This window comes from Labeo rohita, chromosome 15 (assembly GCF_022985175.1).
Source record: "Labeo rohita strain BAU-BD-2019 chromosome 15, IGBB_LRoh.1.0, whole genome shotgun sequence".
NCBI classification, from domain to species: Eukaryota; Metazoa; Chordata; class Actinopteri; order Cypriniformes; family Cyprinidae; genus Labeo; species Labeo rohita.
The window spans coordinates 11,532,189-11,545,403 of record NC_066883.1 but is presented as its reverse complement, the minus strand read 5'-3'; the positions used below and the strand labels follow the sequence as shown (position 1 = coordinate 11,545,403).

Genomic DNA, 13,215 nt, shown 5'->3' with positions numbered 1-13,215 from the left:
GAGGTGGGGCTTTGGCTTTCAATGTGTGCATTTAAATGATCAGCTCTTGATTCATGTATAAATGTTAACTGTCTACTAATATGAATTTCATTATTTGTATATCAGCATTTATGATGTTTTATACAATGAAATTATTCAGACAAAATATTGAACATGCAATCTTTAAACCAAATCATTTTTGGTAGTTTTCTATCAACATCTAAAATGAAAGCCTGTCAAATTAATGAAGAAATGAGAGCTGTGACCCAAGCATATTTCAAAATGCCTTCTTGCTGAAAATACGTCCTTAAATTTCAATAAGCATATTGTTTTTCCAGTTCAAAAGATATACTGAACAAAAACGATGACCTAACTGTGTATTTTACTTATGAACAGTATTTACATTGGCAATGTTTAACACAATCTTTATTCATACAGTTGATGCACAAAGACGCTGCTGGTGTGCCAGGTGCGTTGTGTTCACTTCAGATCTGTTTTGAAACATATCAGACAAGTACATTTCGATCATCTTAATGTCTTCGTAATATGCTTTAACACTTGATTCAAGTGCTGAAGAATAATCTAATTTAATGGACAATCTGTCTGGAGTGAGCACTCCAACCCAGTGACCCTGGTGGCTCTTTCTTTGTGGACGAAATGTAACCATAAGCAGGAGAATAAGCTTTTGTGCACAGTCTGGTCAGAAAGTCTGGATCTCTGAATCTCAACACAACATCTGAACGTTTTACCACTTTCCATAATTAATATATAATAGTAAAAGCATTATGATTATGGTGTTTAGTAGGTATAAGTGTACATATTTAGATTATGTAGATTCCGTGAAATTAGATTTTGTTTTATTAAATCATATGATGCATGAAATCTGAAAAATTGATTTAAATGTGCTTAAGGGAAAGAAAACAAAACATTCTCACTCCCTACTCGTCACATACTGATGCTTGGTCAGGACCATTTGGCGTCACTTTTTGACACACAGGGTACCTCTTTAGTGTAATTTTTCGACATGCAGGGTCCTTCATTGCTTCAACATAAGAAACCCTAGGTGTTATAATGCAAAAGGCACTAGGAATTTTATCGTATTGAATTATATATTGGGTAATAATATTGCCATTATTGCATATAAGTTGGGGTGTCATTTTTTCAATGTAAACAGACACAAGAGTTTACATTACATTATTTACACATTCAGAGAATGTAACCCAACCCCTGCCTCTAAACCTACCATTTGTCAATAAAACAAGATATAACAGGCAGATACAGCTACAGTCATAATTTATTAAAAACATATTAATATTCCAAGTCTTCCGAGGCAAAACATTTGGTTTGTGAGAGGAATGGACGCGATCGCCATCTCCTTCCGGCCTAAAGCTCAGTCTAAATTTAAAAAATGCCGCCAGAACAAGTGTTACATCAGCCTTGGTTGTAAAATGCCATTGGCTCTTGTGTGTCTCGTAACGGATTGCGTCATGCTAATCAGGCTTGTGCACAATTCAGAATTTCAGAATTGGCCGCCATTCAATTCATGAGTTGGAATTTGAATTGAATTGACTCCGCCCCACAGGAAGTTGAATATGAATTGGAGTTGGAATGACAGGAAGTGGAATTAAATTCATGGCAATTCAAAGACATTCCACACAGTCATACAACAGAAAGAATGTGTTGAATCTCACATACAATTACATTAATTTTGTAATTTAATAGCATAATTTCATTACACATAACTAGTCACTCCTCAACCCTGCATACATTTTGTTCCAACATATAGATAATGATCAAATTCTTGAAATAAATTACTTGTTTGGCAACCATTTTAAATACTTGGTTTAAAGCAAAGCATTCTGGGATATGGAGTCAAGTTCCATTGTGTTCCACAAAATTACAATTCCAATAAATCAAACTTAATTATGTGTTCTGTGACTAGAGCTTTTAACATTCATTGCTGGGGGGAAACATTTCCTGTTAATGTAATCTAAAAAAGTAGTTCAAACTAATATCATTTATAGAATATGTAATGAAATCATATCTGACATATATTGTAAAGCTTCATTGTTAAACACTTCACTTATGTATATGAATTTCTTTTAATTTGTATTGAATTGCAATTCTGCTTCCTTTAATTCAAATTCGAATTGTAATTCTAGATCCTATTTTTGACATCAATTCAAATTCAAGAATTGAATTGGAATTTAGGAGTCATTCTCAAATCAATTCTGAATTGTGCACAAGCCTGATGCTAATGTTCGGGAGTATTTTTTTTTAATGAGATGTTAGCACGTTAACGGAGCAGGATCATTTTCCCCTTGGTTTACTCTTTTCTTCACATAAAGATATTGTGTGGCTTTAGAAGAATGCAACATGACTTCTTTGTAATGCTTTTATACTGCTTGTTTATGGTCAGTTTCTGCAATAAATACCTGTGACTGTACTTATATTTGCCTGTTAACGTTACGTGTTTTATATTGTTCAGAAGTTAGGTGCTCTAATGAAAGTATAAATTTATGGAAATTATTTATATTTTTTACAAATGCATGCAAACCATTAAATTTAGGCGAACAACTGAAATCAATGGAGGACCTAAAGGGGTACCTTGAGCGTCAAAAATCGACGCAGAAATGGCCTGACCAAACGTCAATATGTGACGAGTTGGGAAAACGGAATGTTGATTAAACACACTAGGTTTTCATTCGCTGTTTTAGAAATTATATTAATTCGATAAAATTCATTAATAAGATTATTAAATTTAAAATCAACAAACCAGTAATTCTTGTTTTAGAGTTTTTTGGGGGTTTTTTAATACAAAAAATTTAGCATAGCAATATGAATCTACGTATATATAGCAACATGCAGTAAAAGAAGACAATTAAGAATTATAAATCTTTTATTGTGCATGGATTCGTCTGTAGATATCATGACTATACAGACACACTTTAGATACATATATATGATTATACATTTCCTATCTGATAACGAACATTTTAAAGTGATATGTCTGGTAGTATGTATATTATAACAAATTTTTGTTTTGGAATGTACGGTGTATGAGGTAACTGCAAACATTAAAATTACATAAAAATGGTCTCATTTTTTGTGCATATTTTATTGATTTTTTGTAGTTTTTCTTTCTCCCAAGAACCAAACGCCTACCATGGTGGGGAGATGTTAAAATGGCACACTTCGCAATTACATTTTATCACTATCAAAAATAGGAATTTTAGATTTTTTTTCCTTCAATGACAAACAGAAGACATCTGCAGAATATCTAATAGACCAAATCATGTAACTCATTTTCATCCAAGACTTCTTGCAAGGTACCTGTAGTTGTTAACAGTTTTTGACAGCACTCATATGCCCATAACCAAAGCACGACACAAAACCCTACGAATGGACCGTCATGCTGTTGTCACAGCACTGACAGTCACAAGACTTTAACACACAGAGAAAAAGGCAAAAATTTTGATTCACAGGAAGTACATGTAGGATTAACACAATTCATTACTGCTGTTTGCATTTCATTTCTTGCGCTTTTCTTAATTTCTCTGCTGGACAGAATTAACTTAAAGGTTTTATTTCCATATAAAAAATAAAGTTCAAATGTGTGATTTAAGAAAAAAGATATCTGAAAATTAATATTTAGTCCTATATTCAATACTCTCGAGATTACATCAAAAAGTAATAATGCTAAAAGTAAAGGTTAACACAATGCGATAATTTGGTTTCTAAAACTAAACAAAACAGAAAAAAAAACAATAGAGAAATTAAGAAAATACTATATGACTTTTGAAATTATGATTACTGGCTGAATAAACCATTCCAAGAACAAATTTTGTGGTACTACATTTTTAAAAACTGCCAAAATACATTGAGGGCTTGCACAACTGGAGAACATGTTCCAAAAAACGCATCACAAGATCAAGACGCATTCGATAAGTATTTTTTTCTCTTCTCACTAAGGTGCAAAGGTAACGACTGAAGGAAAGGTTTCCGAGAAGCATACATTGTTTGTGCTGAACGACAATATTTTGGAGCAAAGCAGCTGCTTGATTGTAAAAACAAGCTACAGTATACGTACATGATAGTAAAAATAACTATTAAGCTGAGTTAGTTTGGTATTCATAGTCATAGTCTTACTCCCCGTACTAAGCCAGAATCTCAGGTCCTCGTATCATACTGTACAAAAATATACTACATTTCTCTAGTTATTTTTGCATCCTTTACACATTCTGAACATCAAAAAAGTTCTGAGGAAAGTGCTAAATCAACGTTCGCTAATTTGAGCGGTATCGCTCTCGCCTCCCCTTTTAAGTCGCAGACCTGTAGACTTCGCTCGGGACCCCCGACGGGCCTTCTGCTCGCCCGTACCCCCTCGCCGACGGCGTAGTCACTGGCCCTCAAGTCCCAGGCCCAATATAGCAAATCGGTGAGCTGCACGACCACCGAGCTAGCTTTGGAACACTGAACGAAACTTACACTCAACAGTTTACAACTGAAATTATACGTATAAATAACATAAAGACTACAACTACACAAATAAATGAAGTTGTACGATGAGTATGCAACGAGCGGTAAGCTTTACTGCTGATCCTTCAATAAATCACCCTCCGATGGAGGGAACGGCGTTCTTTCAACAGCATGCTCAAAAGGGACAGCAGGGAGCAGAAAGATAGAACAATAGATTGGGTGAAGTGATATTACAACTTCCTTTTCTCAATCCTTCCCTTCACGCGGCTCCTCGGCGCTGGTGCCGGAACAAAAATTAAAGATAGAAAAACAAACATCAACAAACAAAACTCGTTCTGATGATGTAACACGGGGCCGAGGCTCATTCAATTACGAAGTACTGGATGGCGACCGCGATGAGGATGGAGGTCACGGCCAAGAGGGCGATGATAAGGAAAGAAAACTGTTCATCCGTCAGGCTGCGTTTTGGCTTCTGGGCCTCGGCTGTTTTGGACCCCGTCGCGCCGGAGACCCCGGGGGTGTCGACGCGAGGTGGGAGCAGGATGACGGTGGAGCTGTAGGGCCCGATGATTTCGGGGGCGTCCTGGCACTGCCGGATTGCGCAGACACGAAATCTGTACTCCGTGGACGAGCTCAGGTTAGGGAGCTGATAGAAAGTGGCTGAGCCCTTGTAGATCTAAAAGGATTAGAGGCAACAATTAAATATTTCATTAAAAACTAAACACAAATACATTGCAAAGATATTCTTAAACACTACATAGAGTATTAAATACATTTGGACCTCTTATTTGGAGCTCACCATGGCTGCATTTATTTAATCATAAATACAATAAAAACAATAATAATGTAAATATTATTACAATTTAAAATAAGGGTTTTCTATTTTGAAATGTATTTTATTCTTGTGATTCAAAGCTGAATTTTCAGCAGGCATTACGTCTTCAGTCTTTAGTGTTACATGATCCTTCAAAAAAGAAAAGCATTTATTAGGGGTTTAAGCACGTAGCGCTGAAACCCTATTGTAATTGTTAGAATGACCAAGGATCAGATATCTCCACGTAAACTGATCATGCAGACCAAACCGTAAGTCGTAAAGACTTGAAACTTGGAGGTATGGTAGTACTCACACTGCTGACAATGTCAGCAAGGCTCATCCCAATCAGCCTGACGGGGGTGCTATAGCAATTAAAAGTCCGAAATTGCTCATAACTCCTAAATTGTCAGTTACAGGCTGAAGTGTCTTATGTTGTTGAAATCCTTGGCTCACGCTGGACAGATTTAATAGTGAGCCTGCTGAAATTCTCAGGTATTTCATATTTTTTTGAAAAACCTACTTTTGCAAACTAACCATAGGTCTTTCGCCCGATTGGAATCAAACCGGTGCAGAAAGATTCTCTGCAGAGTGAATACTACTGATTACAAAAAAAAAAAAAAAAAAAAAAAGTTAAACATTCGGAAAAAAAACACTGCAGTACAATTCTCTGGACTCTCTAGGTCAATAATTATCAAAAAAAAATTGAAATTTACCCTTTGGGAAGCTGTCCAAATTTACCCAAAATCCTACAAAGCCTAAAGGAAGACTCAAAACTTCACGAAACCTGCTAAGCACATGCAACATGTGATTCTAAACAAGCATGCAAAGTTTTAAAGAGACAGGACCCCAGCTGGCGATATAACAGTCATAAACGTTAAAAAACTGAATATTTATATGGTAAAGTACCTGGATTTGCCAAAAAAATCCTTTTTTTAAAATCATTGATTTAGGTGGTTACAAGCTTGCTAAATAATGAATTTTTATATATGTGCTTAAATGCCTTAAAGTGCTTGAACCCTGGTCATTTTAATTTGTTGTTATAAAATGTAAATTGTCTTTATTTTACTGTCATACTGTCACTGACTCAATTTAATAGTGTATACAAGTGTAGTGTATATAATAGAAATATTGTTTAGCACATTTTTGGTCCAATTCTCGAATTAAAAACATCGTAATTTATTTAGACCTAAAATTTGCTCGTTTTTTTAATAGATCAGTAATCAGTAAATAGTATTTATATACAACGATATTAAGCACTGGATTAATTTCATAGATATATTATACTAAAAAGAAAAGAGCTGATTAAGTCTATTTTAAGGATGCAGATGTGTAGGCAGAAAAATAATATGCCTGAAGAACATGAGAATATGAAGTCCCGCACGTGTGTGTGGGCTGCAACAACACAAACACACAAGCCTCCCATCATGCCTGCAGTCTCCTACAGCATCTCTCAGCAGGGGGTGATGAGTCAGAGCCAGTGAGACTGCTTTACCCTTCCATTATCCTCATATCTACAGTCAGTCAGAGGCAGCCTGAAGGTGCTCACGGTAGAGTGGTTTAAAGTTAAATCAAACGGTTCTGCCTGGTCATGTCTGACAAATAGTTCAGTGATAATACTTTTAGTGACAATCACCATTAGGAATTCAACATCACAACTACAGACAAATGGGTGATGATTTTACCCGGCTCTTCAGCTGGCCCTTTAGGACCCATGTTTGAAGGGACAGCACATCCTAAAATTATTATTTTGTGTCATAGTTTACTCCTCATGTCTTTCAAACCACATATGAGTGAGTTTTTGGTTATTTGGAAAAAGAGACCTTTTGCTGAATGATTATTTTTTATATAAATGTAGCTTTTATATAAACAGCTTTTATGTATGTTCACAAAAGTATTATTTACAGTCTTCTTACAGTCTTCAATATGCTTTGTGAGACGAAAAGACCAAATTGTGAATCATCAAATCGGTTTTTGTACATTATGCACTTGAATATGGTGCCACAAGTTTGGGTTACACTTTATTTTAAGGTGACACTGTTGCAATATAATTTTAGAATTAAGTACTAAATAATATTACTTAACAACATATACTTACTATAGGGTTAGGCTTAAGGATAGTTGCATGTAATTATATTGCATAATTTATTGTACATGTAGAGGTAGAGGCAGGAACGATGCAACATGTAACAAAGACGGGGCTCCCGCACTAAGTATTGTAAAAGGGCATTGCAAAGGGTGACGTGACTGAAACGTTGACTGCTTTTTTTATTAAAGTAGTGGTTTTCTTCTTGGATTTAGTGTTTCTTATTCATTATAATAATGAAGTGTGTTGGCTTCATTTAGAATTTTTATCTACTTGGATTTTTCAGTCTACGCACCTCCTTTTAGCAGTGAGTTTCTCACTGTTTAACAAGGACAGCAAAATACAGTGTTACCAAGTCTGTAGTGATGCGCGGATGGCGGTTATATCCGCGGGCGCTGCAGATAATCTGCGGGTCGGGTGGGTCGGGTGGGTCGGGTAATAAAAAAATGCATTCTGATTATTTGTGGGTGGGTCGCGGGTGGATGAGATAAATCAATAATGAAGCAAATATTAACTACATTTTCTAAAATATGAACCTGTTCTAAATACTTTGTGTGTGTGTCTGTTCTCCTGTTCGAAAAGTTGTGGCAGAAAAGGTGACATTCCAGATAAAGTTTGAAGGGAGTTACGCCTGTGTTAATGCTATCGAGTAGGGTAATATGCCGTGGTGTGGGGGGGGGGCGGATAATTTATTTGAAGCTGCGGATTCGGGTGACGTTTGAGCTCATCCGCGCATCTCTACAAGTTTGACATCAATGTTCTCATGCGAAAGGTCCTGATGCACTACACAAACAATCATAATATGTTTAAATGTTTTAAAAGCAGAACAACTGAGAGTTATTTCAGTATTTACAGTCTGTTTCTCAAGCAAAGCTATCATAGGACCTCACAAGACGGGTTTGGGTTTGGAACAACATAAGGATATGAATATATAACGAGTTTATGAATATTACCAACAATAATACCAACTCTACTAATTTTATTTTGTAATTTGGTGCTTCTTATAAAAGCCATTGTCATAATATAATGTCAGAATAAAGAGCATGCAAAATCACAGAACAAATGTGATAGGATAGATTTGATTTGGCTCTAACATTAAGTGTAATAACTGTCACTAAGCTGTTCAAGTAATGACCACTGGATCACCATTATGCTATAATAATATTCATCCAAACTGCTGAGCCCAACACCTGCTGTCCGCTAAGCACACCTGCTGAGCATCGTGATGTTTGTGTAATGTGTTTACAAGTGTGAACCTACATTTGAGACACTTTCGCCTCACGGTGAACAGAAATATTTTAATTGAGATGCATCATTGAGGTTATAATTCATGGTTTTTGTTGTTTGGTGAACTGTTTTCTACTGAAACTCATACATGCAGCTGGTATAGTGTGCTGTAGGTACCTGTTTGAACTCAGAATTTCCCTGCATGCTTTGCAAACAGTAGATGACTGGATCTCCCTTCATAGATGGCAGTGTCTCCCAGCTCACCTCACACAACTCGTCCACACGCTCCACACGAGGAGCTAAAGACAGACAGATGCATTTGAAGAGATAATGAGAACAAACCAAACTAAACTTTTATTTTTTATAAACAAACATTTAAGGTCAAATCGTAGAACATCAAATGCTGATGTCAAAGTGCCTCAGTTTAAAATAATGAATTTGAGTGTAAAACTTAATTCATGTAACACCAGCTGTAGCAGTTATTGTGCTGAGCTGCGCAGTTATTGTTATTTGCACATAGATTAGCTCCCTTATGAGAAGACAGACATAATATTCTGTATGAAATACAAGTCAAGCTTTATTGAACACATCTATGTTAAAAATTAATAAATACAATAAAGTCAAAGAAAATAGGTTTCTATTAAATAAAATGAGGAATGTTTTCTATCGAAGTATCAAAATACACATATCACGGTTTCCATAAAAATATTAAGCATCACAACTGTTTTCATTATTGATAATAATAAAAAGAAATGTTTGTTCAGAAGCAAATCAGCATAGTAGATTGATTTCTGAAGGATCATGTGATGCTGAAGAGTGTACATTTTGTAATCAGAGTAAATTAAATGAATCAATGGAAGTTTATGGGGCAAGTGTATGGCTGCTGAAGTTGGGATGCAGTACCTTTTAGGGGTGCAGGTGGGGAGCGGGGGGTGGTGAAGGTGTAAACAGCGGAGAAGGGCCCCTCGCCCGCCTCGTTAAAGGCCTGGATGCGGAACGCGTACGAGGTAGACTCATTTAGCCTCTGCACTTTGTGAGTGTGACAGGGTCCTTTATACAAGGATATAAACCTTTAGGAAGAGACAAAAACAGAGACAGAGATAAGGTTACAGAGTTGACCTCTATAAAGTCACAAAATACACAATATAATAAACTTAAAACTGACTTGAAAGCAGACCCCACAAAATCTGAGTGAGTTTCAAATGAATAGATAATAAATTAATAAAAATGTACAAATAATTCTAATTTGAATTATTTATAAAGTTCAACACATCCCTTGCATGTTTGTACTATAATACCTTTCAAAGGTTTGGGGTTGGTACTAATTAGGGGTTCAAGCGCGTAGCGCTTAAGCTTGGTGGTGCTATTAGAGGGAAAAACAAAAATGGCTATAACTGCGCAACCATTTGTCCTTTCAACATGAAAATAGGCGTGCACGGTCTTGGTCAAAGTGGTCAAAGTGCCACACGTGTCTATAAACAATTTTGAGCACCTGTTAGACAAGGTTAATGGAGGCCGATTGGAAACGAACTCGGTGGGCCTGTTCGACTCACGGCCTCAAAGGTCTGAGAGAAATTTGAAAGAAATCGGCCGCTGGGGGCCTCATTCCGAAAAACTTTGCCTCTGGAACCACTGCTGTCAATAAAACTGTTCGTTAAATAATTGAGATGTTGCAATAAAACCTACTTTTGCGAACTTGTCCTATGTTTTTTGCTTAATCTGGAAGAAAACACTGCAGTACAATTCTAAAAGATGTTGAAATTTACCCTCTGAGAGGCTATAACGGGGTCGTTTAGAAAAGGGGCCTGTCCAAATTGACCCAAAATCCTATAAAGCCCAAAGAAAAACGTCACGAAACCTGGTGAGCACATGAGACAGGTTATTCTTAAGAAGCATGCAATGTTTTAAGGAGATCGGACTACAGCTGGCGCTATAACAGTCATAAACGTTAAAAAGCAGTATTTCTATGATAAATTACCTGGATTTGCCAAAAATACATTTAAAGTTATTTAGCAAGCCTGTAACCACCTAAATCAATGTGTTTTTTTCCCATGTATGCTTAAATGTCTTATATAGTCCTATTATGATTGTTTTTGAAAGAAATCTCTTGTGCTCACCAAGGCTGCATTTATTTGATCAAAAAACACTATTGTGAAATAGTATTACAATTTAAAATAACGGTTTTGCATTTTAATATATTTAAAATGTCATTTATTCCAGTGATTGCAAAGCTGAATTTTCAGCAGCCATTACTCCAGTCCTTGCTGAATAAAAGCATTAATCCTTTAATAAAAAAAAAAGAGAGAGAGAACTTACTGACTACAAACTTTTGTTTATTACTTGAAACTTCTGCCATGACTGGTTAGGGCACAGTGTTAAAATATACTGGAAAGCACAAACAATACAAACCTCCCATTTTTATCCTCCATTTGGAGATGGTACTGTAGGGAATCGGTGGGTTGGGCCTTGGCTGGGCCATCACCCCACTTGAGCCTGAGGGTCTGGTGACTGGAGGCGGTGCACTCCAGACGTGGAGGGAGGGGTGGCAGTGGCTTGGTCTTTAGTTTAAAGGTGTGGCTAAAGGGTCCTGCTCCCAGACTATTCAAAGCCTGGATCCTTATCCTTCAAACACACAAGCACAAAATTAAATTTTCAACACAAATTCATTCAAGGTTCATGCACATGTTTGGAATGGCTGTGGAATTTAATTTGTAAGGTTCATAAGAGTCATACATTCATGAAATGCACTACACTGGTCGTGCTTTATGTTTAATTTTGTCATTATTCTATAACAGAGATTTCGCTGTACCTGTAGGTGGTGTCGGGCTGCAGGTTCTGGATGATGTATTTGGTTACGGGCCCAGTAAGGATGGGTTGTCTTTCTCCCAAATCGATCAGGTATGACGTGATCTCTGATCCGTGATCACACGGCGCCTCCCAGCGTAGCCCCAGGCAGGTGGATGGAGAGTAAAGGAGAGGTCTGTCTTCTTCGTCCTCCTCGTCCTCCTCATCCTCGCCTCTCTCTGTGGTCCTGCTGCCCTCCACTCTCATCTCTGACTCGCGAAGAGCGTGGACGCTGCTGACTGGCGCTGGCACAGAGCAGGGTGTCTGGGAAAGCACGGCGTCGCTAAAGGGCCCCAAACCGGCTATATTCACTGCCTGAGGCAGAAAATACACAGTCAGTGAGTGACTACAATTTACAACAGAACTGACATGAACGGCAAATAACATTGTTTATAATCTTGAACAGCAACTTTCTTGTAGTTGATTCTAGCTGAGCAAGCAGAGAAATCATTAAGATTATAACAAACACAGGACCAACTGATAATTAATACTGATAATTCTACACATAAAATAACATATACACAAAAGTAAAACATTGCACTGGGCTAGACTAGTCTAGAAATGCACAATGAAAGAGGGCAATAAACATTTAAAGCATCAATTACAGAATTTTATAATTGATTATAACTAGTGTTCTAAAACAATATTTTAATTTTAAATCAGTTCCTAAGAAAAGAGAATCTGAACTTTAATTGATTATAATTACAAATTGTAGCAAAATAATTTAATTGTACAAAAATTTCAGCCAACAATTAGTGCATAAAAGCCCTCAATATAGTAATAAACAGCTATTATAAAGCTCATAAGGAAAAAAAACAAACTGCATTTGTCTCTCTCATCCACAGGGTGGCACTGACAATGTAAAGTTGGCATTCATCCTATCATTTCATTTGTATGAATTAAGCTGATTTATTTGTGCTCACAGGAAGTAAAAGCATTATCAGTCACTAGACTGTTATTTCCTGGTTAGTTTCACAGGGCAGATTACATTTCAAACATTGAGCTGAATTAAGTTTGATAGCCTTTCTCACTTGTACTCTACAGAAGTAGTTGGTGGCAGGCAGCAGACCCCTCATCTCATGGGACAGTGCAGCACCGGTGTAACACATCTGCATACTGCCCTCTGCCGCCCCCCACTCCAGACGATACTCTGACACTGCTGCTCCGTTACAGGAAGGGGCCTGCATGGGTGCAAAACACAGCAAATGTGTTAGACAACAAAAAGCAAAACAAACGAACGAAGCAAAAAAATACAAAATAAAAAAGTCAATCAAACAAATCAGAAACAAAGAAGCAAATAAAAAGCACTACAAAACTATTTGAGAAGGGGCAACAGTTCTGATCTTTTTTTAAAAACAAAAATATTATTAAAATTATTTTATATTTATTTATTTAATTTTCAGCAAATGTTTATTTTAAGTAATTTAGTTGTTGTTTTTTATAGGTTTGTTTATTTATTCATTATTTAATATGGTAAAGTTTCATTTAACAATAAGTAACTCATTAAAATGAACCTGTCCTCTCAAAGCTACTAAAGACTTGCTTGGTACTAAAACATTGCATCATAGGATATTCTTACCTCCCAGCTGATCACAGCACATGTCGGTGATTTACAGGTGACATGAGGGGGCCGACATGCCTCAGGGGCCCCTGGACCTGTTGTGACCTCGGATCGTTCCGAAAAAGGGCCGTACTGTTGAACACCAATAAAATATGAAACAACTTGCCAGTAGATGTAATACTATATGTGGCACACTCTATAAAGAACAGATTATTAGCAACTATAAAA

The 13,215-nt window shown here is 36.7% G+C and overlaps 1 protein-coding gene across 7 annotated transcripts in view; it reads right to left on the bottom strand.

Annotated features, from left to right (window-relative positions):
- Window positions 1–2,860: 2,860 nt before the first annotated feature.
- Window positions 2,861–13,215, bottom strand: part of fndc3a (fibronectin type III domain containing 3A) — a 73,704-nt gene continuing 63,349 nt past the window's right edge. For all 7 annotated transcript variants that reach the window (XM_051128620.1, XM_051128622.1, XM_051128625.1 and 4 more), the window contains 7 exons: window positions 13,006–13,119; window positions 12,458–12,607; window positions 11,392–11,741; window positions 10,992–11,204; window positions 9,486–9,652; window positions 8,760–8,881; window positions 2,861–5,134 (listed from right to left, as the gene is read on the bottom strand). In XM_051128620.1, coding sequence (XP_050984577.1) covers window positions 4,820–5,134; window positions 8,760–8,881; window positions 9,486–9,652; window positions 10,992–11,204; window positions 11,392–11,741; window positions 12,458–12,607; window positions 13,006–13,119 — 1,431 coding nt within the window. In that variant the 3' untranslated portion in view covers window positions 2,861–4,819. The remainder of the gene's footprint in view (window positions 5,135–8,759; window positions 8,882–9,485; window positions 9,653–10,991; window positions 11,205–11,391; window positions 11,742–12,457; window positions 12,608–13,005; window positions 13,120–13,215) is intronic.